Below are 15,469 nucleotides of genomic sequence, written 5' to 3' on the forward strand. Positions count from 1 at the left end.
AAATACTATGTTAAGAACACATTACAAATGAATAAAATTGTGTTATAATATCACGTTTCGCAGGAACCGTCGGCGTTTGGCAACATTTAGAAGGTTGCGCAGGTATTAAAGTAATAACGCTATTCTTTTGAAACTGGCGATTTTCCACTAAAGATGTACTATTTTGCAAGATGGTGTCTATTCTCGTAGAAAGTATTTAAAACTTATCAAATCCACAAACATATCCTTCAGACTGCTTTGCATATGACATGCTGTCAAACCGTGAAAAGGTATGAACGCAAGCCCACCTGTACAAATTCATTTTCACAGTTAACGTAATTTCAGATGAGAAATGAAAACAAAATAGATATCGCGCATGTTACACTTTCTAGGTTTGAAACAGAAAAACAATCGTGATCTTTGTATTTTATTTTTACGGAAATATGTCGAGACCAACAGAAGACGACACACAATGTCGAAACATGTATGGGTAAATAATAAAAGAAAATACACTGCGTTTTGTGGTGGAATTTAAAAACCCGAATGTAATTCGCGAACGCAGAAAAATGTGAACAGGAGCTTTCAGTCCCAGCAAAATGATTAATACAGCTGTTTATTTCAAAACCGATTAAAAAGTGTAACGAGTTGTATAACATGTCAGAGACTAATTTGTAAATAACCGGTTCCTTAGCTCCGAGCATGTTGAACGGCTTCAGAGTTCACACTACTTTATTTATTAAAGCAGTTTCTCAAATGGTCGCATCAGGTTGAGTGGACCCCGATCCAGACTTCCCCACCTGTGTAAATATCAGTTGCGATTACCGGGCATCGAAATCGTGGACTTCCACGTCAACAGACAGTGACGCTGGCCATGAACCTGTGGACGCCGTCGCCAAATCATGTTTCGAGACGTAAAAAGATACTCCTGCAGCCAAACAGGTGCGGTCATTTGGTTAGCTTTGCAGTGTATCGTGTGGTCGGTTTATTTTGAGGAACAAAGGGATCCGGTAAAACAGACTTAGGCGGCAACGTCGGAAGCTCGGCAGGTGTTGTTTCCCCCGGGACGTCGTGGCAGAGTCGGTGCGGGGGAGGTTGTGGTGGTGGTTGTGGTTATGTTGGTGGTGGGGGCGGCGGCCGTGCCACCTCTGCGCAGCTGCCCGACTGCGCGCTCTTGCGTGGCCCTGCGTCGCTTCATTACTTCCGCGCCCCGTATAATTAGGCCCGTTGTTTGCGCAGTAAATACGTTTTCACCGCCTGACATAATTCTGCATTCATGGCGAAATTTGAATAGCAGACGGTGTTGTGAGTAAACTTGTCTGCGAATGATCGTTCGCCTGTTAATTCGCTGTACGTGACATCACATTCGCGAGTGACAGTACTCTCTGGTTGGCGCTCTACGCCATGGGACGTGACGCGGTTTTTCACTCGACGTTTCCGGACGAGATGTAATAATCCTCTACCAACAGCCGTTATTTTGGTACTGTTTTATTAGGTAACCAGTTTCGTCGTTCGAATCTACTTATCTTCAGGCCTGTCGCATGAATGACACAGAGTACCATTCGTGCTTATATAAGAAAAGGCGCCGATACTCGTAATTGGTTCCGTAGACACCCGAACTTCATACCGAGCGGGGTAGCGCAGTGGTTAAACGCTGGACTCGCATTCGGGAGGACGACGGTTCAAACCCGCATCCGGCCATCCTGATTAAAGTTTTCCGTGATTTCCCTAAATCTTCGCTACTTTGAAACACAACTCTTCTAATGAACAAATGCTCATAACTTTTAAGGTATGCATTTTACAGCACATGTTTAATGGACATTTTTTTTTCTTGTTTTGGTCCATACTGCCAGCTCCCAAAATATGGAAAGCAAAGAGCTTGCAGAAAACGAGAATTGTTTCACAGTATCGAAGATAAAAAATCGCTCGTAGCTCTTAAGGTACGCATTTTAGACCCTATGTTTACCGAGACACTTTTGATTCTAGTATCGTGTAGTTTCAACTGTATGCGTTTACGCCATTAATTATGATACGCCACGTATATCGAAACACCTTCTTCAGTTATTGACGATCCACTGTTACTCTGGTGGTTCGTACATACCATTATCGTTCAGCCTTATAAAATATAAGGAGGAGGAAACATATCTGAAAAGTATACACTGTATTCAAAATATATGTAAAAACGGAGGTAATTGACTTTAAACAGTCCATTCATGAGAGTATCAAGGTTGCCTCCTCATCAGTTAACTGGTTGTCTGTTTCACATGTCTCAATATTTTAGGAAACTGTACTACTGTTGAAGGATAAACGGCCGTACTTAGTATAGAATATTATTTCCCTTTTTAAAAGAAAAACAGTAGAATATAGTTATGCTTGAAATTACACTATTCCTAAAATTAGCTATACATCATTCACGCAAACAAGGGTCGAGTACATTGTTTATGTCGTGGACCCTAAAAAATCTTCCCTTTAAATTTCCACAAACATTTTTTTCTACGTGTTTCAGCTGACTAAAAATACAAACACTTCGTTTGGATTCGATGTAGAAGTGCCAGAAGAGTGAAAAAGACCAGTGGTTGTATTACACCTTCGGGTTTAGTTACTTAAAGCCTCAAGATATTCCTGATGTTTATGCTGACCTGCTGAGCATACAGCCACTAGGCCAAATGCTCACAAAATTTGCAGATTACGTAACTGAAAATTCCTCCTCACGTTTGGGCAGCAGTTTCCGCTTTCTTGTGAAGAGAGACTTAAGCTTGTGAAAGCTTTCATTCGCGTTCTAAAGCTTCGTGTGAATCTCCTCACCCAAACACTTTGAAGTCTGACGCATTAGCAAACTAATACCTACTTAAGAATAACTCTTCAAAAATGCGCCGGCCGTTGTTGCCGAGCGCTTCTAGGCACTTCAGTCCGGAACTGCGCTGCTACTACGGTCGCAGGTTCGAATCCTGCCTCGAGCATGGATGTGTGTGATGTCCTTAGCTTAGTTAGATTTAAGTAGTTCTAAGTGTAGGGGACTTATGACCTCATATGTTAAGTCCCATAGTGCTCAGAGCCATTTTAACCATTTTGCAAAAATGCACAATCATCAAAACGGACTCAAAAATCGGGAAGACGTAAGCTTTCCTGGAACAGAAATGAGATTTACTTAAAAGTGGTGAAACTGGGAAATTAGATTTTGTGAAGTGCGTTTCATGCAAAGCAGCCGCGAGTGGAACATAAGATAAAAGAAGTGCTGTTGTTTTCAGGAAATATTTTTGTATGTGAAATTTGTAATAAAATCTTACGTTTACGTACAATTGCTTTCTTTTATATCTTGTTCATTGGTTCTGTGGTGACAGTATTCTCTAAGAACTTTATAAATAATGGCGGAGTTCGTGCTCTTCGTGCGTTCATTCTTGGGAGAGTTTGCCCGAGTTTGTGCAGCTGGTGTGCCACGGGCAGGTAGCAGTTGCTGCTCAGGCACTTCGGGAACAGTTGCCGAATTCGAGTGTTTATTTTTCCACCAGCAGGTAGAGGTTGCAGAGTTCGGGCGAGCCGGGAAGATTGGGTCCCATGTTACGAGAACATGCGCGGGAGGCAAAATGTGGAGCAAACGAAATGAGGGACTTCTGTGCAGAATGAACTGAGGCGTATCCCTTGCAACTGCTTCCCGCGCCGCTCCGTATTGACAGCCTCCGGTAACACCGTCGTCAGATGGTGCGCTCCTGTGTCCGTCTGACGCTTGCGAGCCTAATCAGCCAGGACCACACATAGCAGTCTCAGAAAATACTCAGCACATCTCACAGGACGATAAGTCTTCGCCGTTTTCAGCTATGATTAATCCAAGTATTTGCACTGCTTGATGAACTCATTTTTTCTAGATGAAAGCGATACATCCAGCACAAGTCGATGGTGATGGGGGCCGCTAAAGATATCATCTGGACCGGCCTGACATAGCTGCAACATTTCATCTGCGGGATTTTTTTGAATGTGTGTGAGCAGTCGCGGAAAGCAGCAGGTGGAGGTCTCTCTCGTGTACGAAATATCGTGAAAGTCTTTGAAAACTGAGCCGTAACTGATTTTTCACTTTTTCCATAATGGCCTTAGTTGCGACACACCGGTTTGGGTACATTAGGACCTCCACTTCTCTTACGATACCCGGTTCTTCAAGGAGAGATCGCCTTCCACTTTATTGCTCATTCGGGTTTGCTTGGCCTCTCCGCCAATGATGGTGCAATGCTGCTCTACACTCCCACCAACTAAGCACATATTGTTGCAGCGTTATTACCATTCGAAATCAGGATACGAATTACTGCACGATACTCTATTTTATCAATCGTTTTCTTCTATGTATACATAACGACTTGCAGTTCGCACTTCAGTGCTTGCAGATGATTCATTGAAACACTTTCAACTTATTTCTCTACTGTTCCTCAGGACATGAGAAAAATTAACACTTACATCTTTCCGTGCAAGCTCTGACTTCTCTTACTTTATCACTATGATTACTGCTCCCTATATAGGTGGCAATGAACAAAGTATTTTCTCATTCTGATGAGAGAGCTGGAGATTGAAATTTCATGAAGAGATCTTTGTTCTGATTACCAGTCCAGCTCACGTATCACATCCGTAACACACACTCCCCTTTTTCACAATAATGCAGAACTTCTTTAAACTTCTTAGAAGTCCTCCATCAGTTCTGTCAGGGAAGCAAACGATATCGCGCAGCAGTAAACCAGAAGAGAGCGTAATGTAAGCACTCTATTTAATAGATTTGCTGCATCTTCTAAGTGCTCTGCCAAGAAAACGCAGTCCTTGGTTGGCGTTGGGCACAACATTATCTGTGTGATCGTTCTCATCTAAATTGTTCATAATTCTAATTCCTAGGTATTTAGCTGAATTCACAACCTTTATATTTGTATGACTTATAGCGTAACAGAAATTTAGCGAGTTCCTCTCACTACTCATTTCATTTTTCATTATTAAGTCAATTGCTGCTTTTCGCCCCATATAGATATCTTGTCGTTTTGCGGTTGGTTTTGATATTCTGTGTGCTTTACAAGACAGTAAACACTCTGCAACAGTCCATGAGGACTGCTCAGATTGTCTTCTAAATCGATTATATAGGTTAGCAAAAGCAGAGGGTCTATAATACGGTCCTTGCGGACGCCAGACGTCACTTCTGTTTCACTCGATGACTTTCCGTCAGTTATTACGAACTGTGACGTTCCTGACACGAAATTACGAATCCAGTCGCATAAGTGAGACGATACTACATCGGCGCGCAGTTTCATTAGAAGCGGCTTTTGAGGGACGGTGTCAAAAGCCTTTTTGGAAACATAGAAATATTGTGATCCTCTTGATCCCCTGTCGATAGCATTCATTACTTCGCGACAATAAAGAGCTAGTTGTTTCATAAGAACGATGTGTCCTGAATGTACGCTGGATGTGTGTCACAACATCGTTTTCGTCGTGATAATTCATCATGTTAGAACAGGATATGTTTCAAAATCCTACTGCAAATCAACATCAGAGATAGGGATCTGTAATAATTAATTATGAGATTACTCCTGCTTCCGTTATTGAGTGTTGCTGTGACCTGTGTAATTTTCCAGTCTTTAGATAAGGATCTTTGGTTGAGCGAGCTGTTGTGTATCCGAAACACCTCGTGTTGGCAGCTCTTCTCGATTCGAATTCTGGGTCATTTACAGCGTCAAATTTGGTGAAGGAATTTCGCAAAACCATGTTCAGTAACATCCCTTTGGTGGCCCTATCAGCGATAAAACTGCATTCCTATAGAACAGTAAAGTTATTGGTTCTGTCTTGCCACTGGTGTACTTTACATACGACCAGAATCTCTTTGGAATTTCTGCTAAATTTCGACAGATAGTTTCAGTGTGAAAACTAATAAAAGCACCTTACATTGAAGCCCAGACTAAGTTTCGAGCTTGTGTAAAACAGCGCTGATCTTGGACATTTTGCGTTCTTTTAAATCAGGTTTAATTAGTCTCTTCATACGGTGCGCTACGATCCTGCGGCACGGAGATTTGGATTTTTGCCAGCCCTTAGCTCGAGAGGTGACTTTCCCGTAAGGCGGGGTCTCTAGGACCGAGATTTAAGGAGCAATCCATCTGAAACTTTTAAGTTACGTAATATTTATTTTTATAATTATTTAGATATTGTTTAAATACTTCCTGATTCTATTGCACTAAACAAAGCCAGCAGTATTTTACCTTTTATCGCATAAAATCACATATTTTCGTTCGGTTTTTTAAAATAGTAAACATAAACAAACTGTTAGACTACATTCTGTTAAATTATATTATCTTCGTAATAAGTAAATTCTCACCTAAAACTAAATTCCAGGGTTTAAACTTGCACAGGAAATTTCCCTAAATAAATACGAAACGAAACTCTGCTACATTGGCATTCAGTACTGGGATTTACATTTTTCTTTGTCATTTACACATTTGATTTTAACTAATGCTTTAAGTATTTTATTGGAGAAACAGAAAGTTCCCTATAATAACCGTTCTAATGTTCATCTGAACGATCCTCCGCTAGCGGAACTGTGATCACTGGCTATTGCAAAATCGGCGCCTTTTTCTTCTATTTCTTGAGCTATATCACTGATTTATTTCTCCAACCACTGACTAATAATTTCGTCAAACTTAGGATCGTAAAAACTAACACGTTCCTGCGAAGAAATTTTGTATTACACTGAAGAAACAGGTGCATAGTTCACAAGGCGCTGTTTAGTAGACTCCCAGACAAGCGTTGTTAACACGCATCAACAAGTAACAAACAAGGTCATAGTGCAACCGACGACAAAACATTGTAAGGTCGGCAGTTTAAGGGGGTCAAGATGTTCGAAATTCTGAGAAAAATAGGGGTAAGCTATAGGGAAAGACGAGTAATGTACAATATGTACAAGAACCAAGAGTGGGAGACGAAGAACGAAGTGCTCGGATTAAAAAGGGTATTAGACAGGGATGTAATCTTTCGCCCTTACTGTTCAATACATACATCGAAGAAGTAATGACGGATATAAAAGAGAGATTCAAGAGTGGGATTAAAATTCAAGGTGAAAGGTTACCAATTATAAGATTCAATGATGACTTTGTATCCTCAGTGAAAGTGAACAAGAATTACAGGATCTGTTAAATGAAGCGAACAGTCTAATGAGTGCAGAATATAGGTTGAGAGCAAATCGAAGAGAAACGAAAGTAATGAAAACAACGACAAACGTTACATCAGGATTGGTGATCACAAAGTATGTGGTTACGGAATTGTGCTGTCTAGGCAACATAATAACCAATGTCGGGCGGGGCAAGGGGTACATAAAAAGCAGACTAGCGCTGGCAAAAATGTCATTCCTGGCCAAGAGAAGTATACTAGTACCAGGCATAGGCCTTAATTTGAGAGACAAATTTATGAGAATGTACGTTTAGAGCACAGCATTGTATGGCAGCGAGACACCGACTGTGGGAAAGCTGGAACAGAGATAATCGAAGCATTTGAGATGGTGCCACAGGAGGAGGTTGAAAATTGGGTGGACTGATAAGGTAAGGAATGAGGTGGTTTTCCGGTGACTCGGCGAGGAAAGGAATATAAGGAAAACACTGACAAGAAGAAGAGACAGAATGATAGGACATATATGTTCAGACACCGAGGAATAACTTCTATGGTACTAGAGGGACCTCTAGAGGGTAAAAACTGTAGGAGGGGGCAGGGATTGGAATACATCCAGAAAAGAGGATGTAGGTTGCAAGTGCTCCTCTGAGATGAGAGGGTTGGCACAGGAGAGGAATTCGTGGCGGGCTGCGTCAAATCAGCCAGAAAATTGATGACACGGGAAAAGAAAAACTTTCTAGAAATCTAAAAATGTGGAATGGATTTGAGATCCCCAGTCGACAGCACTCACTATTTCGTGTGAATAAAGAGCAAGTTATGTTTCATAAGAACGATATTTTATGAATCCTTGCTGGATCGTTTTTTTTTTTCCTGAGGTAATTCACAATATTCGAAGACAGTATATGTTCCAAAATATTGCTGCCGATCGACGTCAGTGATATGGGTCTTTATTTCATTGGATTATGCTACTCCTACTTCCTTCCTTGAATACTCGTGTAACATGTAACTCTCCATTCTTTAGGTACGGATCTTTCGTCGACCGACCGGTTGTATATGACTGCTAAGTATGGAGCAGTTTCAACTGCATCCTCCGAAAGAAACCTAATTGATGCGTAATCTGTAACGCAAACCTTGCTTTGTTACGTGATTTTTAGCTGCTTCGCTGCACTGCGGTTACCTGCCTCTCGATTACTGCCGGTAGGTGTTTTCGATTTGAATTCTGTGTCATTTATTGCATCTTCTTTGGTGAAGGAATTCAGTCTCTTTAGTGGCATCGTCATTTGTTATACTATCATTGCTATCGCGCAGTGAAGGTATTTACTGTATCTTGACGCTGGTGTACCTTACACACGACCAGAATCTCCTTGATTTTGTACCAGATTTCGAGACAGAGTTTCATTGTGGAAACTATTAAAATCACTTCGTCTCGAAGCACACGCTAAATTTTGAGCTTCTGTCAAATTTCGCCAATCTTGGAGGTTTCGTGTTCTTTTAAATGTAGTTTTGTCTTGTCTCTTAATGTGGCGCGCTACGATATTGTAGTTCGGTAGTTCGAAAGTTTTCTAGGACTACAAACTTTTGGATATTTGACGGCAGACGGAAACATTTAGGGATAGGTGGTCATGATTTTTTTCAAGTGCCAATATTAAACCGTAATAGAAAAACACGGGGAAATTAACATTTTTTTATATTCATAAAAAGCAAAGTAGACTTTGTTCATGAAGTTAGGTCAAGTTTCAAACTAACTTTGAATTTTTTTTGTACTGTTCAACCCTTTGCCATCTTGCTCGTGTGTCTGAGTTCGACGGCCAGACACGCAAATGACATATAGCAGCTGGCAAAACACTACAGAAACAGAGAGAAAATCATATTAAAAGAGTATGCAATAATCTTAACTTGTCATTGTTGCACGACTTGTTGCAAGTAAGTTTTGTAGCCGGCCGGAGTGGCCGAGCGGGTTCTAGGCGCTTCAGTCTGGAACCGCGCGACCACTACGGTCGCAGGTTCGAACCTGCCTCGGGCATGGATGTGTGTGATGTCCTTAGGTTAGTTAGGCTTAAGTAGTTCTAAATTCTAGGAGACTGATGACCTGCGATAGTGCTCAGAGCCATTTGAACCATTTTTGAGTTTTGTAAACAAAATTATAGAAAATTAAACAAGTCGTTCCTCATTGGCAAAACCCAAAAATGTACCCATTGTATGAAACTTCCTGGCAGATTAAAACTGTGTACCCGACCGAGACTCGAACTCGGGACCTTTGCCTTTCGCGGGCAAGTGCTCTACCAACTGAGCTACCGAAGCACGACTCACGCCCGGTACTCACAGCTTTACTTCTGCCAGTACCTCGTCGCAGAAGTAAAGCTGTGAGTACCGGGCGTGAGTCGTGCTTCGGTAGCTCAGTTGGTAGAGCACTTGCCCGTGAAAGGCAAAGGTCCCGAGTTCGAGTCTCGGTCGGGCACACAGTTTTAATCTGCCAAGAAGTTTCATATCAGCGCACACTCCACTGCAGAGTGAAAATCTCATTCTGGATGTACCCATTGTAGTTTTTGGATCGCAATCGGTTTCTGTTTTTAGCTCTAGGGTTTTCCGGGGAATGTTAAACTCTATAGAACCTTTTCTGACTGAATGAATACCGTTTTTACTTTATTAATAGCAGTGTGAATTATTCTTCTCTCAATAGGCCTTTAGTAGAACCAATCATGAGAACATACTTAGTTGGTATCTGTAAAAAAAATGAATTCCCATCAAAATTAAAAAAATGGAGTTTTATGGGGTGGATAACTATCCTAGAGATGGTGTGACCATCTCTCCCAATCGACAGAGGAAGACTACCGTAGCGCGTCAAGGAACATGGTGGAAGAAAACGTAAAGTAAATAGTGACGGTATGCTGATAGATCTATACAGCCTTGAAACGTAAGTTTCTGTAACTGCTCAGTCTAACTTACGGGAAAATATTGACATTCTATATAATATTAAAGTGTATGAAAAACTAAATCATGAAAACTACTTACTTTTTGTTGAAACGAGTATTTTTTAGGCAACACTCGGACGAATGTGGTTAAAGTTTTAAAGTTCTGTACCATGTCAAATGTTTTTACAAAGATTTTAGGGAGAGGATCTTAATTTGCTCACTGTGTGACGAGCTCGCCCATATTTTATGTAAGTGGCCAGCCAATGACAATTTCCTGTGGCATTCTTGTTGCTACGTTTTTCTTTTCCTTACGTTTTCCTTTCTTATGTAGCATTTTTCTTCGTTTCCTGCTTTCTTTGCGTGTGTGCTTCAATTTTATTAGGTCTGTCCACATTCGTTCCTTTTAATGTGTGTCAGGGCGCTGATGACCTCGACGTTGAGCGCCCATAAGCCCCAAAACACACACACACACACACACACACACACACACACACACACACACACACACACACACGCGCACACACACACACACACACACACACACACACAAGAAACGAGTGTTAAGGAAAGCGTCAACGTCTCACTTGCGACAGACTCACTAGTAACTGAGCGGAAGCGGTGTACAGTAGTTAGTTGGAGAGCCATAGCCGTTGGCCATCGCTCCCGTGTGGCTACTATCACTGTTTTACCCTTATTATGTAACTTCTAATTTGTGGAGGTGTTAATAATTGAGACTTTAGGGCTGACACTGAGTTGGTGGTGCGTTGCAGGTGGAGAAGCGACGACGCAGAGGCAGGCAGCTCGCGCGGCGGCCGCACGCCTCGGGGCTCGAGCAGCGCTCGCCGGCGGACGACGCCGCGTTGTGCCGTGCCGGGCTGTTTCGTAAGGAGGGAAGCCGCGGCCCGTGGCTGCGTTGCGCAGCCGCCGCTGCCTATCACAGCCGCGTCCGCTCGCGCAAGCTCGCCTCGCCTCGCCTCTCCTCGCAGTCTGCCCCGGAGGCGTTGTCCATCTGTGCAGTCCCACCAGGCTGCCTTCATCTAGTCATACTCTGCGTACCATGATATAGTTTCACGAGCAAACTTCCGCGTCTACGTTACTGTGCCGTGATAAAAATTTAAGTGCGCGAGTTGGTTATTAATATCGTACTGCAGTGCGGGCAAGTGGAGTAATAAACGCTTATCAGTTTTCGTATAAGAAACAGCGCTAGTGGACGGTGTGTGTGGCTCAGTGATGCGTGTGCGATGTAGCGGCCAGGCGTAGAGGCCACGATGCACAAGCAGAGCGACGGGCAGCAAGAGGAGGTGGCCGAGGGCAACAGCGGCGGCGGCGGCGGGGGCGGCAAGCACTTCCGGGAGCGCACGCTGCGGACCATCAAGCAGTCGCTGGGCAAGCTGTGGAAGCGGCGCTCCGTTACCATCACAGAGTACGACCCCACCTACAAGGTGGCCTACCTGGGCAACGTGCTCACCGGCTGGGCCAAAGGTCAGTACGCTGCAAGCGGCAGTTAGTCGCTAGCGCACATACCTACTCTCCTACACCTGACATTCTAAGATGTCCCGATGCTTACTACCATTCTGCTCAGCTACGCTATGTTAATCATCGCTACCTTTAGCGTCATACTCGGCAAACCACATACTATCCACACTTGTCGTGCCGAGTGTGTGTGTGTGTGTGTGTGTGTGTGTGTGTGTGTGTGTGTGTAAGAGGAAAAAAAAGAGAGGAAGTGTTAGCTATTTAGTTAGGTGTTCCATAGATCATTTGATCAATTCTTTTATCGAGATGATGTAGAACGAGTATGTACACACTGATCAGCCAGAACATTGTGAACACGTACCTAATATCCGGTATGTCTACTTTTGGAACGGATAACAGCGGCGACGCCTCGTGGCGTGGGAGCAACGAGGAATCCGTAGGTCGCTGGCACTACATTTGCACACACAAGTCCCCCAATTCCCGTGAGTTCCGGGCTGTGGGCGATGAGCTATGACAGCACGGTCAATCGCATCCCAGAGATGTTCTATCGGGTTCAGATTTGGCGAGTGGGGGTGCCAGCACATCAATTGGAACTCGACATTGTGTTCCTCGAACCGCTCCTTCACTCTCCTGGCCTTGTGACATTGTGCAATATCTTGTTAAAAAATGCCACTTCCATTGTGAAACATCATCGTCATGAAGAGGTGTGCGTGGTCTGCAACCAGAGTACGATACTCCTCGGCCGACATGGTGCCTTGCACGAGCTCCACTGGACCGGTGATTGTCCACGTGAATGTTCCCCAGAGCATAATGGAGGCGCCGCCAGCTTGTCTCCGTCCCGCAGTACAGGTGTCACGGGGCTGCTCTCGTAGAAGAGGACGAATTCGCGCCCTTCCATCCGCCTGATGAAGGTATCGGGATTCACCAGGCCATGCAACGCTTGTCACTGCGACAACGTCCAGTACCGATGGTAACATGTCCATTTCAGTCATAGTAGCCGATGTCGTGGCGTTAACATTGGCACATGCATGGGTCGTCGACTGCGGAGGGTCCGCAGCTCGTGGTCGTGCGGTAGCGTTCTCGCTTCCCGCGCCCGGGTTCCCGGGTTCGATTCCCTGCGGGGTCAGGGATTTTCTCTGCCTCGTGATGACTGGGTGTTGTGTGATGTCCTTAGGTTAGTTAGGTTTAAGTAGTTCTAAGTTCTAGGGGACTGATGACCTCAGAAGTCCCATAGTGCTCAGAGCCATTTGAACCATTTTGACTGCGGAGGCGATTCGTTAGCAGTGTTCGGTGGGCTTTGTGTTCACACACACTTGTACTCTGCTCAACATTATAGTCTGCTTTCAGTTCCGCCACGGTTTGGTGCCTATTCTGTTTTACATAGGTAATGATGTGGACGTGGTTTCACCAAGGTTTCGCCACTTGATGAAGATCCTCATCACAGCACTCCTCGAACATCCAAGTCTTGCATTTCCGGAATGCTCGTGCTGAACCTCTGGGTCATCACAATCTGCCCTCGGTCAAACTCAGATAGATAGCGCCGCTTCCCGATTCTACACACGGACAGCAAGCTCACTGTCATGTATCATGTGTGTGTGTCTGACTAGTAGTCATTCCTCGCCAGGTGACGCTGCTATTGCCCAGACGGGTTTATATCGATAGTAGGTTGGTGGTCACGATATTTTGTGACGGGGCAGTCAAACTGCCTAGCTACTTGAAGAGATATATACATGACGTCCACGGGTGAACGCCTTATATTATTCTTACTACTCGCTTTTGTGCAACAATATTACTTTGCAAGTGATGAATTAACCCAGAAAACTATTCTGTACGACATTATTGGATGGAAATATGCAAAATGTCAGGAGGTTGACACCTTTGTTTCCAAGATTAACGAGTATACGAAGAGTAAAAGTAGCTGAACTTAACTGTGTGAGAAGCTCAGTAATATGCTTCTTCCAGTTAAACTTTTCATCAATATATTCATCCAATAATTTGGAGCATTCTATCCTACATACTGACTCTTGCCCATCTGCTACATCAGTTGATGGTATGGCTCTGCTTATTGTACAGAACTGAATGTAGTGTGTGTTTTGCTAAATTTCGAAGAAAAAAAAGAGTCCATCTTCAGGAACCACTTAACAGTTCTGTGGAAAGTTTCATTTACCGCCTCTCCAGTTGCTTTCTCTCTAATGTGTTTACTATAACCAGTATCGTCTGCAAAAAGTACCAACTTTGCTTCCGGAATGTTAATGAAAGGTCATTCACGTTTATAAGGAATGTGAGTGGAACAAAGTGGAACCTTGCGGTGTGTGTGATGTTTCCCCAGTCACGAAAATTTTATGTCTTCACGACATTGTCTAAATTATTCACCACAACGTTTTGCATTCTGTTTGTCAAGTGTGATTCAAACCGGCTATACATAAAGCCACCAGTTCCATACAACCTGAGTTTTTCTAAGAGCATATCATAATATACGCAGTTAAACGCCTTGAAAAGATCACAAAAAATACCAAGCAGCGATACATTATTATTTAAGGCTTGTACTGTTTGATGAGTGAATACATAAACGGTATTCTCAGTGGAGCAATCTTCCTGGGATCCAAACTGGAATATGCGAAGTAAACAGTTTCCACTTAAATGTGTGACTACTCTTGAGTACATTACTTTTTCGAATATTTTGGAAAACGATGTCAGTAAGGAAATAGGACGATAATTATTTAAGACTGTCTTATCATCTTTGTCATAAAGTGGTTTCACAACTGCATGGTGATTCAGCATCATTCCCATGAGTCTGTTGATACCATCCAGAAATTTGAATTTCGAAACTTCGTCCAACCCATTTTGTGCACTTGTCGTCTAACACAAAGGAGACCTGTTGCCACCACGTAGACTGCAAGTGTACGAAATGTGTTAGACGAATGTTCGAAATTCAGATTATTTGGATAGCATCAACAGACTCATGGGAACCATGCTGAATCACTACTACATGTGTCTTCTTTTGCTGAATCTGGTATGATGATGACATACTGGCGGGCAATAATTACAGCAGTACAGCGAATGTCAGACAGCCACATAAACAGCAATATGCAATAGTAGGAGATTAAACGAACCCACTGAAGATCGAGAAACATCTCCGAAAAATTTGGGCATTAAAACAAGGAGAATGGTGTTTCCTCACAGCAGAACATTTCTATATTATATAATAATATATATATAATAAAAGAAGTGAGACAAGGGTACTGTTCAATACAGCGGATGTATCGCGCACAACTGTACACTCATTTCAAGTGTGTCTGTAATGAATTTCATCTTACATTTTCATCTGATTTCTGAGGAAACGTGTAATTCTGCCTGGGCAAGAAGTATAGAAAAAGTCGTAGACAATGATTTACAATTATAGATGTGAAAATGGAACAAGCCCTTTTTACTTTTGTAATAGGTTAAGTAAGAGGGGAGATCCAATAAGAACCGGAATTGTCCCACCTCGGTTACACGATTCGCAAACATTTAGAAAAATGTTCGCACACTTTAGCTTGAATATCAATAGACGCAAATGACTGGTGTACATACTTCTCGTCCCGGGTGGGGTGGTGGTGAGGGTAGGGAGGAGGGAGAAGGGAGGGGTGAATGGGGGTGGGGTCAGGAAGCGACAGGAAAGCCGTCTGGTCACCCTCTACCACTGACATTACTAAATCGAGATTCATATGCCGACTCGGTGACGATACCGGATAAATACCAGGAAAAATGATGTACTGCAAGGACACATTTGTATTTATTAACTATTCGCCTTTTTGTTTGGATTTAAATCCCTCATTTTATTGAGGAACAGTACTCTCTGTGTGTGTGTGTGTGTGTGTGTGTGTGTGTGTCGCGGCTTCCGTCAGAGGGGGCGTGCGTGCCGACGTCAGACATGTGGGGGCCGTGCCGAGCATAACGGGCGTTCCGCTGGCCTGCATGCTGCACGCTGCTGCATAACTCTGACCCCGCCC

At 43.3% G+C, this 15,469-nt stretch overlaps 1 protein-coding gene and 1 non-coding gene across 3 annotated transcripts in view; both read left to right on the forward strand.

The window, feature by feature from the left end:
- LOC126457637 (protein FAM43A) overlaps positions 1-15,469 on the forward strand; it is a 624,174-nt gene that overhangs the window by 276,503 nt on the left and 332,202 nt on the right. For both annotated transcript variants that reach the window (XM_050094108.1, XM_050094109.1), the window contains exon 3: positions 10,775-11,486. In XM_050094108.1, coding sequence (XP_049950065.1) covers positions 11,273-11,486 — 214 coding nt within the window. In that variant the 5' untranslated portion in view covers positions 10,775-11,272. The remainder of the gene's footprint in view (positions 1-10,774; positions 11,487-15,469) is intronic.
- On the forward strand, positions 9,477-9,551 carry Trnas-uga (transfer RNA serine (anticodon UGA)). The gene has a single exon. It is a non-coding gene; the product is annotated as a tRNA-Ser (tRNA).

This window comes from Schistocerca serialis, chromosome 2, assembly GCF_023864345.2.
Source record: "Schistocerca serialis cubense isolate TAMUIC-IGC-003099 chromosome 2, iqSchSeri2.2, whole genome shotgun sequence".
Lineage (NCBI taxonomy): Eukaryota > Metazoa > Arthropoda > Insecta > Orthoptera > Acrididae > Schistocerca > Schistocerca serialis.